The sequence below is a fragment of the Eubalaena glacialis genome, chromosome 3 (assembly GCF_028564815.1).
Source record: "Eubalaena glacialis isolate mEubGla1 chromosome 3, mEubGla1.1.hap2.+ XY, whole genome shotgun sequence".
NCBI lineage: Eukaryota > Metazoa > Chordata > Mammalia > Artiodactyla > Balaenidae > Eubalaena > Eubalaena glacialis.
The window spans coordinates 141,947,685-141,971,807 of record NC_083718.1 but is presented as its reverse complement, the minus strand read 5'-3'; the positions used below and the strand labels follow the sequence as shown (position 1 = coordinate 141,971,807).

The window sequence follows — 24,123 nt, the reverse complement described above, 5'->3', positions numbered from 1 at the left end:
AATGTTAGAACTGGAAGAGCCTTAGACCAACCCCTCATTGTACAGATGAAGGAATGGAGGTCCAGAGGTAGGCTTGACCTGCCCAGGACACCCAGGGATGGACCAAAACACAGACTGAAACCAACATCTTGAGAGAACTCTGTCATCCACCTGGCCATGGCCTGGGCCCATCCTTCCCTTGGTTTGGCTCTTTTCCTAGCTGGGACCTTGAAGAAGTGACCCATGATTCCCTTCATTTGAGCCTGGGCTACTCTGCCTCTTAATTTCTCCGTTGTGTCAAATTGAGTTACCAACATCAATACTTGATTTTTGCTGTGGCAGGGAGCTCCAAAAACCCATTCTAAGAATAAGATGAGGCAGCATGGTATAGAGACTAAGGGTGGAAAGATAATCTGGGTTCAAATTGTGGCTCCTCCATGTACTAGCTTTGTAACCTTGGTCAAGTCACTTAACCTCTCCATGCTTCAGTTTCCTCATCTGTAAAATGGTAATAGTATCAGAGAGTTAGTGTAAGATTGAATGAGGAAATTCTCATAAAGGGCTAATACACAAGCATTTATTAAGTAAATAAATAAGTTGGCTATGATTGCCATTTAACAGACAAGGAAATGGAAGCTCACAGAGGTTACATGACTTGCCAAAATTCACATGATTTTCTAGAAGCGGGGCCATGGTTTTACTCAGTGCTGTTTCCAGTATAGTCTGCTGTCTAATGCATGGTCCTGTCTATGCTCACTCAGATGCAGATTCAAATGAGTGGACTTCAGGGAGTCTTTGACACTGTCAGAAATACCAGTCCCTCATTTCCTTCTGGCCTGTTCTGAAGTAGTCATGATGTTAGCAATTAAGAGTGAGGATGTCAAATTCAATCAACAAACTGAGTCCAAAAAATGCTGACCAAATGCTAATGTTTATTTCCCCTTTGACCTCAATTAAATGAGCCAAGTAGTCCCTGCTGTCTCATGTTGAGTTCACAGTAAAGTTCACAGCCACCTAAAATTGCATTGTCATGTGTACTAACCCACCCTCTATGCTTATTTGGGGTGGGGGAGTGTAAGGATTACGTCCTTTGTATCTGAAGCAGCTATGACTGCTAGTGGTCACTCCCTGTGTGCTTTGGGAATGGCTGGACATTTCTGGAGGTTTTTCACTGGTTGGGTCAAGGAGCTCCCCCAGACAGAGAGGCCTCTGCTGTCAGCAGCCCATCTTGGATGCCCATCGTTCCAGGTTAATGGGATTGACCTGCGGAGCGCCAGCCACGAAGAAGCCATCACAGCCCTGAGGCAGACCCCCCAGAAGGTGCGACTGGTGGTATATAGAGACGAGGCGCACTACAGAGATGAGGAGAACTTAGAGATTTTCCCCGTGGATCTGCAGAAGAAGGCTGGCCGAGGACTGGGCCTGAGCATCGTTGGGAAGCGGTAAGGAAATGCTGTGAAGGTCAGGATTGATTGGCCTCGTTCCTTCAGAGTTTTAGGGGCTAAAGCCTATAAACACTGAAAGATAAAGCTTAGTGTAAACTAATGATATGATTTCTAAAATTAACATTTTTATGAATACTTGAATGAGATAGGTCATGTTTCTGAGCAAGATCTTAGCCCAAAACTGTGTCATATAAAGATAGAACTCTAAGCCCAGTTGACCCAGACTGTTCAGACTTTTATCCCCATGGAGAGTAAGAACAGAGTTTCCAAGGTTCTTTCAACTTGGAGTCACTTAGATCTGAGGCTTGCAGGGGTTAATTAAAGCAACCATGCCCAAGAAACAGCTGATAGCAAGAAAGAGATTTATATATACAATGTTGGGTTAGGAAAATTGCTTTGCCATAGAGTACCATGTTAATTTCATACTCAGTTAACTTAAACTAGTTGAGTAGTTCCTGAGACTAGCTGAGTTGACATAGTCGACAGACATAGATTCTTCATGACTATAGTTTTCTATTAAGACAGATGTCCCCAAAATAATAGCTTGCAGCAAAAATGTAGGTAGATCCTCATGGCTAGGCTACTCTTTTGAAATCTATGCTGCTTACCCGTGTGATAGGAATTGAAGTAATTACTCCAGAATAATATTAACAGGTTAGAGAAGTAAGTAAGATTTTGAAACTGCAATTCTAGCTTCCACAGTTTACTGGCTTTAGATATCTAGTGTGTATTCATTCCAACGGGGCTGCAGGATTTTCATGTGACACCCCAATATAGCCTTAAATGGCATCAAACATATTCTTAGGAAGAATTGAAGTTGGTTTTATATATATTGTGTCATGTGCCCTCACAGACCTCTGATGACTAGCCTAGTGTTTTTTTTCCAGCAGTCCAAGCTGTTATTAAGATACTAGCTACCATTTTTGAGCACTGATTTTTGTGCCATGTACTGTGCTCTCATGATCTCTTTTTTACTTCAGCACCATAAAACCGTCAATTAGGAAATGCATTACAAAACACAGGAGCTGAGACTCATATTTCTAAGCAAACTCAGTGGACACCTGGGTACAGAGCAACTGACAGAGCCCATGTTGAAGTTTGCTTTCTTGCTGTGATGCATACACGTGCCTGGAGAGATTCCATTTAGAGTAATGGTTTTTCCTTTATTGTCTCGTAGTGGATTGATGAAATAATCTTCATACCACACCAGCATTTTAGATTGAGTTTGTAAGGAACGTTTACATTCCTTAGCACAAAAGGTTTCATTATAAAAGATAAGATGTAGGGACTTCCCTGGTGGCACAGTGGTTAAGAATCTGCCTGCTAATGCAGGGAACATAGGTTCAAGCCCTGGTCCGGGAAGATCCCACATGCTGTGGCCCATGCGCCACAACTACTGAGTCCACACTCTAGAGCCTACGAGCCACAACTACTGAGCCTGCGTGCCAAAACTACTGAAACCCGTGTGCCTAGAACCCGAGCTCCACAACAAGAGAAGCCACTACAATGAGAAGCCGCGCACCGCAACGAAGAGTAGCCCCCGCGCGCAGCAACGAAGACCCAACGTGGCCAAAAATAATAAATAAATAAAATAAAAAAACAAAAACCCATCTGAGCTAGAATGAGTTCATCTTTAAAAAAAAAAAAAAAAGATAAGATGTATAAGCTCTCAAAATTCACAATTCTTTGCCTAGCAATTCCACGACTAGGAATTTATCCTAACGATATGCTTGTAGATATGTTATTCACTGCACATAGTTTGCAGTAGCTAAAGAATGGAAATAACCTATTGATATATGTCCAATAGTTTACTAATAAATGAAATTAAGGAACATTCATAGAATAGTATGTAGCCATAGAAAGAAAACATTGAGGAAGCTCCAAGTGCTAATAAAGACCAGTTGCCAAGGTATTAAGTGAAAAAAGCAAAGTTAAAGAAAACAAAATTGGAGGGGAAAAAAGGAGTGTATGTGCATGTATATCCATTTACAAGCATGTGTACTATACCCACATGCATTTGCTTACGTATACACAGAATATCTCTTGGAGATACCCAAGAAATGAGTAACATTGGTTACCTCTGAGAGGGAAACTTGGGGACAGGGGAACAGAGGTGAGAGGTTAACTTCCCCCCCCCCCAGCTTTTTAACCTCTTGAATTTTGAGACATTTATTTATTCATCAAATAAATAAACATAATTAAAACCTTAAAGTAATGAAGGCAGAGAAAGAGAGGGAGAGTGAGAAAAAGACTAGAAATAGATCATATGATAATAATTGAGCTGATCTCTAAGGAAATAACCTGTACGTTTTAATAGTACTTAATTCTACTTTTTAAAGTGAATTTCCATTTTATTTCACTAAAATTATCCTCTTGCAGAAATTATGCCCTTGGGCCAATGAAAGTGAATATTACAGGCAGCGTAAATAGGTATAAGCTATTTAAAGGGCAAGCACTCTGAGGTTTATCATTTGGGAAGAATATCAGTAATCTCAGATTTAATATAGAAATATTAGGCTGTGCCATTACACTGCTTTATGGTATTCACAGAAATGGAAGTGGAGTGTTTATTTCTGACATCGTGAAAGGTGGAGCCGCAGACCTTGATGGGAGATTGATTCAGGGAGACCAGATCTTATCTGTGAATGGGGAGGACATGAGAAGTGCCTCCCAGGAGACAGTGGCCACTATCCTCAAGGTGAGTCCCTAGCTGCTTTCTGCCTGGCTGGTATAACTCAAGTCCAATGGGAACGGTTCTAATCTGGCTTGTTTATAAAATGTGTTGAATTTTATGCTGATTCTAGTTTTTTACTAGACACGTAATATCTGATTATTTTAACTAATCAGGAATAGCTCTAAAAGAAAGCTGTTATACGCGATGAAGAGTGGCCCCCGCTTGCCGCAACTAGAAAAAGCCCTCGCACAGAAACAAAGACCCAACACAGCCATAAATAAATAAATAAATAAATAAATTTAAATTAAAAAAAAAAAAAAAAGAAAGCTATTATACTGACTAACAGGATTGAAGGGAACCCTGTTTGGGGATTTAAGCTAGTTTTTCATGCTTGTGAGAATTCCAAGTATCCTCAATTGTCCTCTAAATGCATTTGGTGGGACAGGTTCTCCTGGAGTCACAAAATGTATCCTCCTCCCTCTTGGGCTATATTAACATGAATTCATCAAATCCAGCGTTTATTGCTTGAAGGAACATTAAAGATTGTTAAAGACCAAGTCCTTCATCTCACAGTGAAGTCTGAGAAAGTAGAATGGCGTGCCCCAGATCGCAGAGCTGTACTTGAGGGGTTTTCCTGCCACCCAAGCTGTCTCTCACTGAAGTTGCCGGGAGGCTAAGGCTCAAGGTTCCCTTCCAAGTGTCTCTGCCACATGGACCCTACCTCCCTTGGAAGAAACTGTTTAATAAAAATCCTTGTAAATTGCCATTCAACTATAACTAGGTGTATCTTATTCTGTTTCACAAATACTATAGCTGTAGGAGCTTTTGCAAAGATGAATGAATTTTATTTTAAAATCCTGCTTTCCTAAAATAGTCAACTATCAGTTATTACTCAAGAGAGGACTTGTATTAGACTACCTCTGTGTTTGATTTTTCTGTCCTCCTTTTCACCACTTTTTCTTAATCATTTCACTGCTCGCAAATACTTTCATCAGAAGGGAAAAGGAAGAGAAAGGAGGTGAATTGAAATGTAATCCTTTTAACGTGTTTAAAGAAGTCACAAGGGCTTCCCTGGTAGCGCAGTGGTTGAGAATCTGCCTGCCAATGCAGGGGACATGGGTTCGAGCCCTGGTCTGGGAAGATCCCACATGCCACGGAGCAACTGGGCCCGTGAGCCACAACTACTGAGCCTGCGCGTCTGGAGCCTGTACTCCGCAACAAGAGAGGCCGCGATAGTGAGAGGCCCACGCATGGCGATGAAGAGTGGCCCCCGCTTGTCCCAACTAGAGAAGGCCCTCGCACAGAAACGAAGACCCAACACAGCCAAAAATAAATAAATTAAAAAAAAAAAGAAGTCGCAAAATCATGAGATGAATAACATTGAGTTGATAAGTTTTTGTGACCTTGTGTGATTTTTTTGATAACTGAATTTTCTTTCTACCTGCAGCCTTCATCAGCCATTTACAGTTCTTGGCTGCAGAGAGATGAATGGAGGCACTGCCATGAGATTTTAGAACACAAATCCTACTGTTTTTCACCTCTGTTCTTTTCTTGTCTTCCCAAGTGTGCACAGGGGCTTGTGCAGCTAGAGATTGGAAGACTCCGAGCTGGTTCCTGGACCTCCTCGAGGAAGACATCACAGAACAGTCAGGTTGTTGATGGCTTCCCGTTAGACTGGCTCACCTGTCCCAATTGAGAGAAAGTTCCCCATTTCATAAATGATTGTTTGGAAATAATGTGTAATATACAGCATATTCACAACACCAAGTTCCGTGTACTTTAATGTGTTTGAAATAGAAAGTGAAAGGTGGGATGGGAATTCATTAATCCCTAGATTTTTCTCTCCTTTATTGCCTGCAAATGTTTTCTTAGAACCCCTTTTCTCTCCCACTATTAGTTCTATATTGCCTAGGCATTGCATGTACACAGCTGTGTTTATTTTAAAAAAAGAAAGAAGTAACATCTGGTGGCAATTTGACCCTCATTAGCACAACATTGTTCTATTCATTCAATTAAATATTGCTATAAAGTTAACTTGTGAATAGCCACTCACTCATGCTGAGAGCAATTAATGGTATATTCCTGGGAGAGCAAAGTGGTGGTGGTGGTGGGGTTTCTCCTGTGGGAGGGAGGCCTTAGTGGATGATATTTTGTGGGTTAGCAAACATGTTTATTTGCAAGGCTGACATAAGCACCACTTTTTTTTCAACAAAGTATATTTCACTGTATTTTTTTTTTTTTCATTGTAATGGCTGACAAAATCAAGATGGTAGAGGATATGTTAAGTCCCATTTGGTACATAATGAAACTATAGAAACTTACATGGGACGCCCAATCCCTTTTGTGGGTTATTAGATGGGCCTTTGTTTTGAGGTTAAAAGCATGACTTTCGGTCTCCTTCCTAATTTCCTTAAAGCCTCTCCAAGGCCTTTGTTTAGATGATGTTCTGATTTTATGGTTAGCACACAGGTGCTTCTGGAATTAAGTTAGCTGCCCCTTTTGCCTCATTGGTGTTAGAAAATGAGTGAAGAAAAAACAACATTGTTCAGATAGGATCACAGATTAGCTGGCTTGTCTTAGATAATCATCAGAGCAATCAAACCCAATAAACATCATGTTAAGTTTGGAACTTTTTTTTTTTTGCATTTCTGGTTTATGTAATGGGCAGCAAATATCATGTGTACTAAGAGACAGTGGTGCAGTAGGATTCTAGAGGTCAATAGTTGGTGAGGACTCTGACCAGACTTGTATCAAAAGTGGGAACTTGAGATGCAAAATAGTTGTCTCGGCTTCTTCCTTAATGGAAGATTCAACTTGAGTGATTTCATTGAAGCCCTATTGTACATAGAGGTTAGAATGCAGAATGAACAATACTGGAGATGAAATTTTTCTTCCCGGAGAGTATAGGAGGGCAACACAGAAGGGGTTCAATTGGGTCTCACTCCAAAAGGAGTTTGATAGATTGAAAATAGAGAAAAGGTATCCCAGACAGAGGGTGTAGCATAGGCAAAGGCACAAAGGGGTACAAGGAATTCCAGTGTTTTAAGAAAATTTTGGACTGACAGGTGAGGTGGTAGGTAGAACTGGATTTCTGTCCTTGAGGAATGTATATGTGCATCTTAGTGATGAATAAAGTTTACGCTGAGGTTAAATACAAAGCTAACAAATTTAGAGGCTCTATTATTAAAGGTCAAAAACCCACCATGACCATTTATCTGTTATGTAAATGTGAGCTGTCATATTTCAGAAACCTGGGACGAAGTATCAAATACTTTTCTTTAACCTCTTTGCACAGAATTTTAATTTCAGAGGGTAGAAGTTTAATTCAATTTTAAGCAAAACAGAAAATATATTTTATCCTTACTTTGTCCTTAAAATTATGACCTAGATGATATGAGAGTCTGTACTGATATGTAGCTAATGGGAAGAAGGCTTGTAGCAGGCTGTGAAAAGGAGGTGTCCTCCATCTTCAAGAATTGAATATCAGCCCATGACCCAGATGGAGAAAAAGAGGAACCCATTCCCAAACATTTCCCCTCCAAACCTTTTTAGAGCAGTCAGGACTCTCTAGGGGCACAGATTTCCTTCTGGGCAATTATAAGATAGGGAGGCAGATGCCTCCTTTTGAGGGTCTAGGAGAACTTTAACTCGTTGACTTGGCCTAGAGAAAGTGGGTTCATTAAGAGAGATCTTCTAGCCAAGGGGCTACCAAGCCTCTTTTTAAAAAAAGTGTTTTCCTACCAACTAGGAAAGAGTATCTTTACTCTGCAGAGGAAAATGTATAATGGTAAAAACACTTGAGAAATCTTTTCCTCAGATAACTGAGGGAGCACTGCCAGGCAAAGTTCATATTTCTAAAGGCCTTGACAAACACAATGTTCTGAGATTTTGTTTAGGCAAAGGTTATAATATGCTGTACTTCCTCATTTCTGAGTAGTTATCTATTATAGCACCACTGATTTAAATCATATCCTTTCAGGAAAAATATAAAAACACTCCTTTATATATATATCCATTGTGAAGTGTACTGATGTCTGTAACTTACTCTGAAATGAATTTTTTTTTAAAGGCAAATTGAGTGATGAATAGATATGTAACAAAAAAAAATAGTAAAATATTAATTGTGGAATCTAGGTGGTGTGTCTACTGTATCATTCAACTTTTCTGTATATTTGAAATTTTTCATATTTAAGGAATGTTAAAATATTAAACAACTTTCATCATACTAAGGAAATGGATCAAATTATAATTTGTCAGGTAATAATGATGGTCTTAGGTTTACCTCAAAATTTTGAGGCAGTTAAAACATAACCATGAGAATTCGATAGAAAAAATTCTTTATTCATTAGTGGTGTCATTGTTTTCTGCATTGGAAAGATCCTTCACTGTGCATATGATTTTCATTGCATATGATTTTCATTGAATAGCCACTAGCCAAACATGACTATACATTATCTAAATTTATTTAAATAAACGTTAGATTTATTTAAAAGGACAGTAATGGAGGTATAGCAGATTGAGCTGAATTATTACCAACTCTAGGAAAATCTTTGAGGAAAAAAATTTTAATATTCCTAAAATAACATATTCCCCTGATATTTACTGCTTTTTCTTACAGTTGAGGGTTCTATTTGATCAAGTTCCTATAAATCTAGATTTTATTTTTATTTTAATCTATATTTGTTTTAGCAAAATAGATCAGTAATTTAGATAAAAAGAAAATAAACGTTGCCTGTAGTCCCAAATGACACTTAGTGGCATTAACTGATCATATGTAAACACTGTGTAACAGGCTAGGAAAATGTTTCTGATTTCATGTGGAACACAAAAAGCTGAAAGTACTGCACGTTTTCTACCTTGATGATTGAAACCACATATAAAAGCACATATAACGGAGAAAGCAGTGGAGCAAATGTTAAATGGGATTGTTTAGGGTGATAAGAGAGGGAGTGTAATTTTTGTTTTCTTTTCTGGCCTCCACAGAATTTTCTATTACATGGTTATGGTTACTTCAGTAAGTAAAATAGTAATAATAAGTATGAATTTCTAAGACTGACCACTGAGTTTCCTTTTCAGCAGAGTCAGCACAGCACCCACAGCAGCCTTCATCCTTCCCTTGCTCCTGTTATCACCAGCCTGCAAAACCTGGTCGGCACAAAAAGAGCTTTGGATCCTTCCCCAAAAAACTCAGGTATTACTTGAGACACACCTTCAGCAAAACGATCCTGTTTCCCAATTAAAAAAAAATTTTTTTTAAATTTTTATTGGAGTATAGTTGATTTACAATGTTGTGTTAGTTTCAGGTGTACAGCAAAAATATTTTTAAATCTTTGAACGTGGCCACATAAGCCCCAAGCTTTCTGAAAGTCCTGTTCTAAAGGAAGGAAAGCCATAGAGATTCGTTTTTGGAATGTGCCTTTAACTTTACACATGAAAAAGAGAAAAGCAGAAATCTAAAGTACTTCATGAAGTAAAACCATTTCCAAAGAGAAAAGTTAAAAATTACAGGTCCCTCGAGGAAGGTCAGAAGTGCATATCCCATCATGGGTGGGGTGGGCAAGGCATCTTTTTAAGCCTTTCCTTGGGTAAGATTATCTTTGATTAAGGCGGAAAAATGTTCAGTGAAACAAAAATGGCTCACCCTCCAAGCCATGTAATCACCATATTCCAGGCAGCGGCTGCTACAGGCCATCAGCTTTTGTCAGACCAAATGATTATGGCCACATCTATCTCAAACAGAGAGGACTTGTTTAAAATAGAGGACATATCCCCTGATTGATGGTCGCCAGTTTGAATTTTGAGAAAGGGTATAATGCCTGCTTGCCTCAGTATTCTCTCCTGAAAGACCTAGAAAATGATACCATTTTCATGGGAAAATATTATATCCTAAATATATTGTCTCTTACTTTTAAAAAGTTAATTTGTTGCTTCTTCATAGGCACGGATGTGGGACTAAGGACCATTGAGATAATCAGGGTAAGTCAGTTATTTTGCTTTTTTTCTAATTTGTGTTGCATAATATGTACATCTTTCCCTCAATACAATATATTGGATTGTTAGTGTGTTCTTTTAAGTTACTGAAGGCAATATATGGTCTATGTAACACAAGCAGACTTAGGAAAATATAGTAAAGCACATACATGACCACTGTGAACTTTTTGGTGCACCACATTCACTTCATTTTGTGCACTGTGTTTAAGTTTTAAAAAACAAAAAATGGTATCATATTAAGACATACTCTTGCAGCTTGTCATTTTACTTTAAAGCATGGACTTTTAGCCGTGTGAATAACTATTTTTTGACAGCAGATGGTATGATTTTTGTCAGTTACATAGTATTCCATTGTATGAATGTGCTGTAATTTTTCTTAACCAATGTCCTCTTATTAAACAATTAGCATATTTCTCAACTTTTGCCATCTTTTATAGCAAAATGTCTTTGTATTTTCTTTTTGGCTCATATCATGGGTGATTTCTTTAGGATTAATTCTTAGAAATGAAATTGTTGAGTCAAAATCCACACTTGTTTAAAGGCTTTTATATATAATGCCAAATTGCCCTCCTGAGAAGATTGTGTAAAATGCGTTTCAGTTCATAAAGTTGTCAAATCCTGATTTTCAGACTCCTGAAAATCCTGTGCGATTTTTCAGACTCCGGTGTGATATCCAGAATATTGGCAAGCAGTTTTATTTTGCTTATTCTTACCATTAAATTTGGGATTCAAGAAATAGTGAAAAAAATTATGACCTTGTTGTAATCATGGATCAACTTCAGTAAAGTGATATCCAGCTTAACTTAGTTCTCTGGACTCAATTATAGTTGTGTTTAAAGACATTCTACCATTTATTAGCTCTATGACCTTTGTCAAGTTACTTAACCTCAATTTGCTTATCTGTAGATTGGGGGTGATAACCCTTACCTCACAAGGTAAATCTTGTTGTATGGATTAAATGAGGTGTAATGCATACAGTATACTTAGCATAGTACCTAGTTCATCATGAATGTCCAGGAATTCATTATTATTAACTACAGCTTTGACTAAATCTGCCTTATTTGTTCCCAGTATCTTTCCACCAGAGCGGCAACTCAAATGTTCCTCGGATGGGGAAGTTAAATGTACCAACATGTGCATAATTATGGATAAATTAAGGAAACATCACAATGGATTTGAACAAAGCCAAATTATTCCATAAATTTCTCCTCATTCCAAGATTTATAACATATCATTTTATGTTTCCTTAGTCATTTCAGCTGCTTGTTTTTACAGACTTTTATAAAAAGACTTGCTCCTACCCACCCTGTTCTCCCACATACGGTCCAAGCAGAAACTTCATAATGAAACGCATCTTACCATTTGCATGTAGGGTTTTACTATTGATGCATTCAGAAAATAGAAGCTAGACACAAACACTTTGGAAAACAGAATATTAAAGTTGTTGTCATTTTGTTCTTTTTCCTTTGTCCAACTTTATCGAGGTCAAATTGAAACACACTAACCTGTGTATATTTTTAAGGGATCAGGTAAAACTGCAGAAGCCTTGCAACCCTATAGGTCCCTTTTCTGCAACCACTCCCCTAACATTTATGTCATTGTTGTCATATGTTTACATCTACATAAATTGAGAACCCCACGCATGTCATCTTGGCTTTAAACTGTCCTGCATATTTGAAAAAACTTAACAAGAAATTGATCACATTTTACTGGTTCTCTGCATGTTGAGTAACTTAGGGGTTCTTCCCAGCCCTGGTGAGTGCTATGCTGTGTAGACTCTGAGGGATGCTGGTGTTTAAGTTGTAGCAGGCATCCACCCAGTTAGGCTCAGACTGCAAGTTATGTCACCTTTTCTAAGTGGTGGTTCAAAACTCAGTTCAGTTCCCGAGTTTGGGTCTGTCCCTCATATGCGTGGCTTAGACTGAGCCTGAGAATTCTGTGGATTCACTCACAGAGGGACAGGATCCCCTTTTCCGACTCTCTCTACTCTAGTTTTCTTCCTTCATTCTCCAGCCATCAGGGCTCCTTTTCCTGGTTCCTCTGACCAGAAAGATGGGAGTTAACATCATAGTTTTAGCAGTTTGCCCCACCATTACAGCTCCTTGACTGGGTCTTGTCTTCAGGACAAAGCTGCCAGGAAAACAACTGGGAGATACACCCTCTGCTGTCGTTTCTCCAAGTTTTGGCTCTCCACCACAATATCTTTGAGTTTCTTTACTTTTCAGAAGTCTCAGGTCGTTGTACTTTAAATTTTGACAAGAGGTCTTCATTTTCATCAGTGGGAGAAAGATGCTATAGAGTGTGTATGCCACCATGCTGAAACTGGAACTTGTCATTTATTCTTTTAGTGATTTTTAAAATGTTAACCCTGGGATATAAATATGGGGGAAACCTGCACAAAGGCCAGAATCTCTTCACCAGGGTTGGAGTGAACAAACTGCCTCATCTCATAATCTCAGAGAACATTTTCGGTCGCATGTTACTTCTCTCTCCAAACTCTGTAGTCACTACAGTGGGTGTCCTCAAAGATCCTTTGTTCTAGCACAGTCCTGCAGCTCTTTCAGAGCCAAGTGTGTTTGTTCACACCCAGAAGAGCATGAGATGTGCAGTAATTTCATTGTAAACACCATATGAGGACATACTTGCCAAGTCTGCATCAAAATTGACCACTAAACTGAGCAGTAGCATAGGGTTGTTTTTCTTTGTTTTTTTTGTTTTTTACTCCTCCTGTTGCCTTTTACTGAGCCCTTTCTGTGGGCCAGGACTGCACTATATCACCTCATTTAATCCTCAGATCAACACTGTGAGGTAGGTGGTTTTCTTCCCTCTTTATGCGTAGGGATGGAAGCTCTAATAGGTTAAGGAATTTCTTTAGGACCCCCAGCTAATTAAGTACTGCAGCTAATTAAGAGCTGAAACACTGGTCTTTCTGACTTCAACGGCGCTAGGGTTAACTCCTATGTTACCCTAGCCTCCTGCATCACGGAGGGATTTTATTCAACAGCTATCTGGGGACAGTCAGGTTGTGGCTCTTTGTTAAACATATAAGCCTTGTTTTCCTTCTTTTTTTAGGAACTCAGCGATGCCCTTGGAATCAGTATTGCTGGAGGAAGAGGAAGTCCCTTAGGAGATATCCCCATATTTATTGCCATGATTCAGGCCAGCGGTGTGGCCGCACGTACACAGAAGCTTAAAGTAAACAAAGGGGATGGTGAAGTGCTCTCAGCACGTGATGCGGTGGGTGGGAGAGGACGTGGCAGCCAGGGGCACTGTGTTTAAAACTGGAATTCCAGCAGCCATCAGAGACCCACACTGAGGGCAAAATGCATTGGAGAAAGTTTATACCTGAAATTCATTACGTCCCTGAACATATAAAAATAGTATCATTTGTGTCAAAGCTTCTCAATGAAAGAAGAAATTGCACCTCATTTGCAAAGCCTCCCATATCATTTTTAGCACCTCATTCCACCCAAAATTGATTTTCACCTGAGAGATTTGACCTTAGACTCTTCCTTCCACCAAAAGAATCAACATCCTTATGAATTTTTTTCCCCCATCGCTCCTTAATCTTAGGTAGAAAAAATAAAGCAGAAAACATTTGGCTTCCTCAATAGAGCTTTATTGAACTGGTAATTTGTACACCCCACTATTACTGGCAAATGGATGTATGCAACACTACCATTACCAAGGTACAAAAGTGGCCTGCCGGGCCTTTTAATAATCAAATCTGACCCCTTTCTTGTTTCTCTGATTGGTCTGTATTTGGGGAAAGCCATAAAAATTCCTCATGCTTCTGGAACATGCATACATAATAGAGAGACAGAATCTTCACAATAGCCACAAATGGGAAATATGACTTACAAAGAATTTTAAGCATTCTTCTCAAATTTAATTTTTCTTAATGATAGTGATTTTTCTCATACTTTTGTACCTCCAGGTTGGAGATCGGATTGTCAGCATTAATGGGCAACCTTTGGATGGGCTGTCTCATACGGACGTGGTTAATCTGCTGAAGAACGCCTACGGGCGCATTATCCTGCAGGTATTGCGATCAATGGAACTCGCAGCTGCGAGAGGCAGATAAGTGGTGTGCAAAAAAGATTGAGCGTCACTGGCAGGAGGCATCACCGCCCAGCAGGGTGCCTGCCGATGTGAATTATGAAGGTTGAAAGCAAGAAATTATTATTTGTATTCAGAAATTCTTTAATGCCACCCATACAGGCAGTGAACATGATTATATGAAAGCTTAACAAGGGGAGAAAAATTACCCTTTGCTTCACATGATAAATCAACAAGGCTTTTAGCTTCTGGCGTTCTTTTGTAAATCAAAGTTTGCAAGGAATAGAAAATGATTTCTTTTCTTATGCCCCAAAACTGTGTCTGAACTGCCCAAGTGCTGTTTCTTCCTCTCCTTTTAAAGGAAGGGAAAAGTAACAATGCTCTTTCTCCTGTAGCATAAATGATTGCCAACACTGCTAAATGCTCACCGCGTAGTAGTCATCAACTAAGGCAGACAATCATATTTCAGCTGTGGTCCCCAAGAGTATTGTCCAGAGGCACAGGGAAATATACCAGGAAGTAAAAACGAGGTGTGCTGTTAATCACCCCTCCTTCGATTTCAGCACTTTGAATATCTCTGAGATTGATATCGTGTAGTGAGTGAGAGGCAGCGTACTGGCAGCAAGTTTTGTTAATGAGTTCCCCCCAAAATGTATGATTATAATCACCATACTTCTGCAGGGGTAGTATTAAATGGTTTATAGGTAAAAAGAGTAAAATCCACCATTTAGTATCTCAGAGAGAGGGCAAGCCAGCCCCTCCAATCATTCTAGCCTTTAAATAATCTGTTCGAATTGAAAAACCATAACTTTGGAGAGAACTAATTTGTGGTGCTTAACTCTCACATCTCAAAGGTCTAAGTCCAAAGTGCCGAAACAGACATTTAAAAAAAAGTCAATGGCTTTCAGTACGTAGGAAGGGTATCATAAAGTACTGCCAGTGGTTTCAAGGGAGTTTATATGATAGGCAACATATTATTCAATGATCTGGGTCCCCAAGTTTCTGTTGAACACAGACAGAAACCCTGTGTGGACTGGCTGTAGAGTCGGCTTCCTTTGTCCTCATCCTCAGGGGTTACCTCTCATCCCACCTTCCACTGCTCCGTCATCCTCAGAACCTGCAAATCCTTGCTTTTTCTTGTTTGCAGCCCTTGCTCTTCCTTCAAGTTATGCTGACCCCTAGAGACCGTACAAGTGCAACTCTTCAATTGCAGAGCTGTGGCCCATTCATTATACAGAATTTTACCAGGAAGTTATCAAATGATAACTATGTCAAGAAAAAAAAAGTGTTTCCCTTAGCAGAATCTAGTATTATTAACATTTTTATATACCAATATAATTTTTTCAGCTCCACCTTCTTCACAAAGAAATGAGAAGACTTGGTGTAAAAGTGTAACATTACGTTAAGTACTTTAAGTGGAAATGAACTCATGCTCTCCCATGAAGAATTAACCCTTCATTCAGCCAAATTTGCCACTATTAACATACTTTTGAAGGGATTCCTTATTTTTCCTATTTCTGCATTTTCAGAAAATGACTTTTGGTTTCAGAATATTCTCTTGTGTTAATCACCTTAGTTGGTGGTGGTATTTTGTAACAGGTGCTGTTAAAAGCTTAATGGGATCCTTTGGGATTTTGACTGTTGTGATCTACACAACTCTGGGTATGGAGCACATGTGCTCTCAAAGGCTTTACACACAGAACTCAGGAAATTATTACGCCCTGAATCAGACACCTTTCAGGTGCATAGTCGTATTCACTTTCATTAAAACAATGTGCATGGAATGGTACCAGCAATACAATTATCACAGCTGACTTGTCAGTAGGTAATCATTTTTATTATCAGGTGAGCCAGCCCATTGTCAGAGTAATAGAGAAGGTCAGATAGTTGTGTCTGATGACGTGGAAAAGACTTATTGTCAGTGCAGCATGGGAAGTGGTCAGCAAGTGCTGATGGCACAGGGAAGATTAGGTCTGGGTCAGTGGACTGGAGGGTGCAGAAGGGGAAGAGAGTGGAGGAGACAACTTCTGGAAGCTTCTCCCCATAGTTTAAATTGCTATTGCTAGGTGTAGTAAGGAAGTAGATATTTCTGCCTTAAAGTCTGATGGTTTCTTACTGTCAATTATAGATTGGTCAGTGGGGATTGATTTGGGTATAGGGGTCATTTCAAATGTTCTCAACTATATTTGCTTCTGTAGTCTGATAGTTTGCCTGGTTTAGTGCTTTTGTCTATGAACTACCATAAAACCTTTTTTGGACAAAATCAGGTAACCCAGACTCTCTTCTAGAAAATTTTGTTTGTTTTTACCTCTTTCTTTGACAATATAGAAGATAAAAAGAGCACGTCAGGGATTTTTATCACTAAAGGAACTTGTGGGGCTTGTTCTGGATCCAAACATTTTATAATGTAGAATGTGGATGGAGGCAGCACTAACTAAACCAGGGAATATAGGAAGGGCATGTTGGGAGAGAACATTGTACTTTGAGGCATCCAGGTGGAGATATCCAGCAGGCAGAGGAAATGGGCTCCCAATACTCGGGGAGACTTCAGTGCTGGAAACGGGATAGATAAAGCCATCTGAGGCTTCTTGGGGTCGACATCCCCACTGCCTGGCACATTATACTTCATAGCTATTGGTTGAATAAATGAATGTAAACAGTGGAGACAAAGACAGGATCAAGGCTTGGAGTCAGCAGCAACTATGGAGAGCAGGAGAAGAGAGTCTGAAGTCAGGGAGATTAACTAAGGGTCTGTCTACAAAGTAGTTTGGGAGGTCCTTGGGGACACCCTCCAGAACACAAAAAACCTGATGTAAGAGGGCCCAACTGCTGGTTAGGAGAGAGAGATGTGTCATGTTCAAGATAATATAGAGAAAACAGTGATTTCTCTTGTGCACCCTCTTTTGAAAATGGAAGAGAAAAAATAAGACACAGGATTAATTCAGGAGGTCCAATATCCAACAACCAGGAGTTTAAAAAAGAAAAACAGAAAAATAAAAAAGAAATGAAATAAATTTAACTTAAGGTCCATTAATCAGTGAGCAAAATAAATAAAAGAAGAATAATACCTGTATACTACATTCTAAAACTTTCAAAGAGAAAAGTATAAGCTACTTACAAAAGAACAACAGATTCAAATGTCAGCTGACTCTTTTTCAGCAATATATTTCTGAGAAAATTACTTTAGGATATACTCCAACAAAAGAGGAAAGTAAGAGAGAGGGAAGCAGGTGGATCCAACGCTAAGGAACATGGAAGTCCCAGGACAACTGTGCAGCAGGCAGAGAGAATAACTTGTCCAAATTGGAGCAAGAGAAGAGGGCCCTAAGAGAAATGCCTCTGAATTAGAAGAAAAAAAGAGGAACAGATAGATTACCTTGTATGTTTAACTGAATTGGAGGTTTAAGATCCAATTAAGTTGGAAAGTTTGGGGCTGAATTAGTGATAAGTATATACAAATTAAACAAAATAAGATCATTATTAACCTTGAGGACAATAGACTTATACCAAAAAAAGAGAGACAGAGAAATGTAATCCTAGTAAAGTAGTTGGCTCAGTATGAATAACATTTATATAAACATAAGTCATAATAAAACTGATAGAACAAAACATCGTGATGCATGAAATATTAGTAGCATGAGAGTTTGAGATGTGTTCATGGAAATGAAAATATAAGAGAGTTAAATCTTTAAAGTTGAAATAAGAGTTTCGGAAATCATTAAAACTACAAACGTTTAAGTATATCTAAAGAAACATAAGAAACAAGTAGAACTTAAAAATATAAAAGTTAAGTGTCAGATTTTGGCAAGCCAAATTTTCATCTGTTGGAATAGGGAGTCTATTGATGTCATCAAGATGATAAATTTCAAAATAGTCTTATAAAGTGTATTATTTAGCCTATACCTCTAGAATTGAAAAGAGAAATGTTCAGTCTGTGTCTAGGGAATGAGAGTGTTGAATTTTTTTTATCATGTACTATAATACTTAATTTTTAATCATGTGCACACAAAAGGAAATATACTAGGAAAATATAATAGAAAAGAACCAGGAGTTAAGAATACAGGTACTAGACCCTAAAGGAGAAAAGAATTTTAAGAATAGCACACTTGAGCAGAAGCAAGAAGAACTATAATCCTGCAGCCTGTGGAACAAAACCTACATTCACAGAAAGATACACAAGATGAAAAGGCAGAGGGCTATGTATCAGATGAAGGTACAAGATAAAACCCCAGAAAAACAACTAAATGAAGTGGAGATAGGCAACCTTCCAGAAAAAGAATTCAGAATAATGATAGTGAAGATGATCCAGGACTTCGGAAAAAGAATGGAGGCAAAGATCGAGAAGATGCAAGAAATGTTTAACAAAGACCTAGAAGAATTAAAGAACAAACAAACAGAGATAAACAATACAATAACTGAAATGAAAACTACACTAGAAGGAATCAATAGCAGAATAACTGAGGCAGAACAGATAAATGACCTGGAAGACAGAATGGTGGAATTCACTGCTGCGGAACAGAATAAAGAAAAAAGAACGAAAAGAAATGAAGACAGCCTAAGAGACCTCTGGGACAACATTAAACACAACAACATTCGCATTATAGGGGTCCCAGAAGGAGAAGAGAGAGAGAAAGGATCCGAGAAAATATTGGAAGAGATTATAGTCGAAAACTTCCCTAACATGGGAAATGAAATAGCCACCCAAGTCCAGGAAGCACAGTGAGTCCCATACAGGATAAACCCAAGGAGAAACACGCCGAGACACATAGTAATCAAATTGGCAAAAATTAAAGACAAAGAAAAATTATTGAAAGCAGCAAGGGAAAAACGACAAATAACATACAAGGGAACTCCCATAAGGTTAACAGCTGATTTCTCAGCAGAAACTCTACAAGCCAGAAGGGAGTGGCATGATATACTTAAAGTGATGAAAGGGAAGAACCTACCACCAAGACTACTCTACCCGGCAAGGATCTCATTCAGATTCGATGGAGAAATCAAAAGCTTTACAGACAAGCAAAAGCTAAGAGAATTCAGCACCACCAAACCAGCTGTACAACAAATGCTAAAGGAACTTCTCTAAGTGGGAAACACAACAGAAGAAAAGGACCTACAAAAACAAACCCAAAACAATTAAGAAAATGGTCATAGGAACATACATATCGATAATTACCTTAAACGTGAATGGATTAAATGCTCCAACCAAAAGACACAGGCTCACTGAATGGATACAAAAACAAGACCCAGATATATGCTGTCTACAAGAGACCCACTTCAGACCTAGGGACACATACAGACTGAAAGTGAGGGGATGGAAAAAGATATTCCATGCAAATGGAAATCAAAAGAAAGCTGGAGTAGCAATACTCATATCAGATAAAATAGACTTTAAAATAAAGAATGTTACAAGAGACAAGGAAGGACACTACATAATGATCAAGGGATCAATCCAAGAAGAAGATATAACAATTATAAATATATATGCACCCAACATAGGAGCACCTCATTACATAAGGCAACTGCTAACACCTATAACAGAGGAAATTGACAGTAACACAGTAATAGTGGGGGACTTTAACACCTTGCTTAACACCAATGGACAGATCATCCAAAATGAGAATAAATAAGGAAACAGAAGCTTTAAATGACACAATAGACCAGATAGATTTAATTGATATTTATAGGACATTCCATCCAAAAACAGTAGATTACACTTTCTTCTCAAGTGCGCACAGAACATTCTCCAGGATAGATCACATCTTGGGTCACAAACCAAGCCTTGGTAAATTTAAGAAAATTGAAATCGTATCAAGCATCTTTTCTGACCACAACAGTATGAGATTAGAAATCAACTACAGGGAAAAAAACGTAAAAAACACAAACACATGGAGGCTAAACAATACATTACTAAATAACCAAGAGATCACTGAAGAAATCAAAGAGGAAATCAAAAAATACCTAGAGACAAAGGACAATGAAAACACGACGATCCAAAACCTATGGGTTGCAGCAGAAGCAATTCTAAGAGGGAAGTTTATAGCTATACAAGCCTACCTCAGGAAACAAGAAAAATCTCAAATAAACAATCTAACCTTACACCTAAAGTAACTAGAGAAAGAAGAACAAACAAAACCCAAAGTTAGTAGAAGGAAAGAAATCATAAAGATCAGAGCAGAAATAAATGAAATAGAAACAAAGAAAACAGTAGCAAAGATCAATAAAACTAAAAGCTGGTTCTTTGAGACGATAAACAAAATTGATAAACCATTAGCCAGACTCATCCAGAAAAAGAGGGAGAGGACTCAAATCAATAAAATTAGAAATGATAAAGGAGAAGTTACAACAGACACCACAGAAATACAAAGCATCCTAAGAGACTACTACAAGCAACTCTATGCCAACAAAATGGACAACCTGGAAGAAATGGACAAATTCTTAGAAAGGTATAACCTTCCAAGACTGAACCAGGAAGAAACAGAAAATATGAACAGACCTATCACAAGTAATGAAATTGAAACTGTGATTAAAAATCTTCCAACAAACAAAAGTCCAGGACCAGATGGCTTCACAGGTGAATTCTATCAAACATTTAGAGAAGAGCTAACACCCATCCTTCTCAAACTCCTCCAAAAAATTGCAGAAAAAGAAACACTCCCAAACTCATTCTATGAGGCCACCATCACCCTGATACCAAAACCAGACAAAGATACTACAAAAAAAGAAAATTACAGACCAATATCACTGATGAATATAGATGCAAAAATCCTCAACCAAATACTAGCAAACAGAATCCAACAACACATTAAAAGGATCATACACCATGATCAAGTGGGATTTATCCCAGGGATGCAAGGATTCTTCAATATACGCAAATCAATCAATGTGATACACCATATTAACAAATTGAAGAAGAAAAACCATATGATCATCTCGATAGATGCAGAAAAAGCTTTTGACAAAATTCAACACCAATTTATGATAAAAACTCTCCAGAGAGTGGGCGTAGAGGGAACCTACCTCAACATAATAAAAGCCATATACAACAAACCCACAGCAAACATCATTCTCAATGGTGAAAAACTGAAACCATTTCCTCTAAGATCAGGAACAAGACAAGGATGTCCACTGTTACCACTATTATTCAACATAGTTTTGGAAGTCCTAGCCACAGCAATCAGAGAAGAAAAAGAAATAAAAAGAATACACATTGGAAAAGAAGAAGTAAAACTGTCACTGTTTGCAGATGACATGATACTATACATAGAGAATCCTAAACCTGCCACCAGAAAACTGCTAGAGCTAATTAATGAATATGGTAAAGTTGCAGGATACAAAATTAATGCACAGAAATCTCTTGCATTCCTATACACTAATGATGAAAAATCTGAAAGAGAAATTATGGAAACACTCCCATTTACCATTGCAACAAAAAGAATAAAATACCTAGGAATAAAGCTACCTAGGGAGACAAAAGACCTGTATGCAGAAAACTATAAGACACTGATGAAAGAAATTAAAGATGATACCAACAGATGGAGAGATATACCATGTTCTTGGATTGGAAGAATCAATATTGTGAAAATGACTATACTACCCAAAGCAATCTACAGAGTCAATGCAATCCCTATCAAATGACCAATGGCATTTTTTACAGAACTAGAACAAAAAATGTTAAAATTTGTATGGAGACACAAAAGACCCCGAATAGCCAAAGCAGTCTTGAGGGAAAAAAACGGAGCTGGAGGAATCAGACTCCCTGACTTCAGGCTATACTACAAAGCTACAGTAATCAAGACAATATGGTACTAGCACAAAAGCAGAAATATAGATCAATGGAACAAGATAGAAAGCCCAGAGATAAACCCACGCACCTGTGGTCAACTCATCTATGACAAAGGAGGCAAGGATATACAATGGAGAAAAGAGAGTCTCTTCAATAAGTGGTGCTGGGAAAACTGGACAGCTACATGTAAAAGAATGAAATTAGAACACTCTGTAACACCATACATGAAAATAAACTCAAAATGGGTTAGAGACCTAAATGTAAGACTGGACACTATAAAACTCTTAGAGGAAAACATAGGAAGAACACTCTTTGCCACAAATGACAGCAAGATCTTTTTTGATCCACCTCCTAGAGTAATGGAAATAAAAACAAAAATAAACAAATGGGACCTAATGAAACTTCAAATCTTTTGCACAGCAAAGGAAACCATAAACAAGACGAAAAGACAACCCTCAGAATGGGAGAATATATTTGTGAACGAATCAACGGACAAAGGAGTAATCTCCAAAATATATAAACAGCTCATGCAGCTCAATATTAAAAAAAAAACAACCCAATCAAAAAATGGGCAGAAGACCTAAATAGATATTTCTCCAAAGAAGACATACAGATGGGCAAGAAGCACATGAAAAGCTGCTCAACATCACTAATTATTAGAGAAATGCAAATCAAAACTACAATGAGGTTTCACCTCACACCAGTTAGAATGGGCATCATCAGAAAATCTACAAACAACAAATGCTGGAGCGGGTGTGGAGAAAAGGGAATCCTCTTGCACTGTTGGTGGGAATTAAATTGATACAGCCAGTATGGAGAACAGTATGGAGGTTCCTTAAAAAACTAAAAATAGAACTACCATATGACCCAGCCATCCCACTCCTGGGCATATACCCAGAGAAAACCATAATTCAAGAAGACACATGCACCCCAATGTTCATTGCAGCACTATTTACCATAGCCAGGTCATGGAAGCAAACTAAATGTCCATCGACAGACGAATGGATAAAGAAGATGTGGTACATATATACAATGGAATATTACTCAGCCATAAAAAGGAACGAAATTGGGTCATCTGTTGAGACGTGGATGGATCTAGAGACTGTCATACAGAGTGAAGTCAGTCAGAAAGAGAAAAACAAATATAGTATCTTAATGCATATATGTGGAACCTAGAAAAATGGTACAGATGAACCGGTTTGCAGGGCAGAAATTGAGACACAGATGTAGAGAACAAACGTATGGACACCAAGGGGGGAAAGCGGCAGGGGGGTGGGGGTGGTGGTGGGATGAATTGGGCGATTGGGATTGACATGTATACACTGATGTGTATAAAATTGATGACTAATAAGAACCTGCTGTGTAAAAAAATAAATAAAAATTAAAAAAAATAAAAAATAAATTTATAAAAATTTGTAAAAGAACTACCTCAAACCAAACTATATCTAGAGATTAAACAATTGGGGATATTGAAATAATTTTTTTTAAATATAGCACACTTACGAATGAGGCAGAAGTAAATAAAACTGTGGGAAAGTCATTACAACTGGCAGGTAAATCGCTGGCAATCTTTGTTTTAGATTTTTTTTTATGTTGACCCTTTTTAAAGTCTTTATTGAATTTTTTACAATATTGCCTCTGTTCTATGTTTTTTGGTTTTTTGGCCTTGGGGCATGTGGGATCTTAGCTCCCTGACCAGGGATTGAACCCGCACCCCCTGCACTGGAAAGCGAAGTCTTAACCACTCACTGGACCGCCAGGGAAGTCCCGCTAGCAATCTTTAAAAGAATTGATTTCTCTCTTTAAAGTTTATGGCAAGTCAGTAGAGAGCAAGGGAGTAGTTGGGAGCAAAAGACATAGAAAAAAAGATGGAGATGATGTTACCTCTGAAAAAGAGGATAAAAAATTTTTCAGGGGAGTTTGAGTCGGATGGCTTTCCTTCTAGGATGGTCATTTTCTAAGAATGAATAAAGAAAATATTTTGACATTTGAGAGAAATGCTTCTCAAACCTCAGCATGTTCCAGAACTATCTGGAGGGGTCGTTAAACAGACAAACTGCTGGGTCCCACCCCCAGAGCTTCTTATTGTGTAGGACTGGGGTGGATCCAGGAATTTCCATTTATAACAAGCTGCCAGGTGGTGCTGATGCTGCTAGTTAGAGAGCAACCTGAGACCCACTGGAGTAGTGCAT

General features: G+C 38.4%; 1 protein-coding gene across 5 annotated transcripts in view; it reads left to right on the top strand.

The window, feature by feature from the left end:
* PATJ (PATJ crumbs cell polarity complex component) overlaps positions 1-24,123 on the top strand; it is a 350,262-nt gene that overhangs the window by 308,033 nt on the left and 18,106 nt on the right. For 3 of the 5 annotated variants that reach the window (XM_061184132.1, XM_061184129.1, XM_061184133.1), the window contains 7 exons: positions 1,228-1,421; positions 3,975-4,122; positions 5,663-5,749; positions 9,175-9,289; positions 10,037-10,074; positions 13,162-13,284; positions 14,027-14,131. In XM_061184132.1, the coding sequence (XP_061040115.1) occupies positions 1,228-1,421; positions 3,975-4,122; positions 5,663-5,749; positions 9,175-9,289; positions 10,037-10,074; positions 13,162-13,284; positions 14,027-14,131 (810 nt within the window). The remainder of the gene's footprint in view (positions 1-1,227; positions 1,422-3,974; positions 4,123-5,662; positions 5,750-9,174; positions 9,290-10,036; positions 10,075-13,161; positions 13,285-14,026; positions 14,132-24,123) is intronic. The other 2 variants (XM_061184130.1, XM_061184131.1) reach the window with 2 other exon arrangements.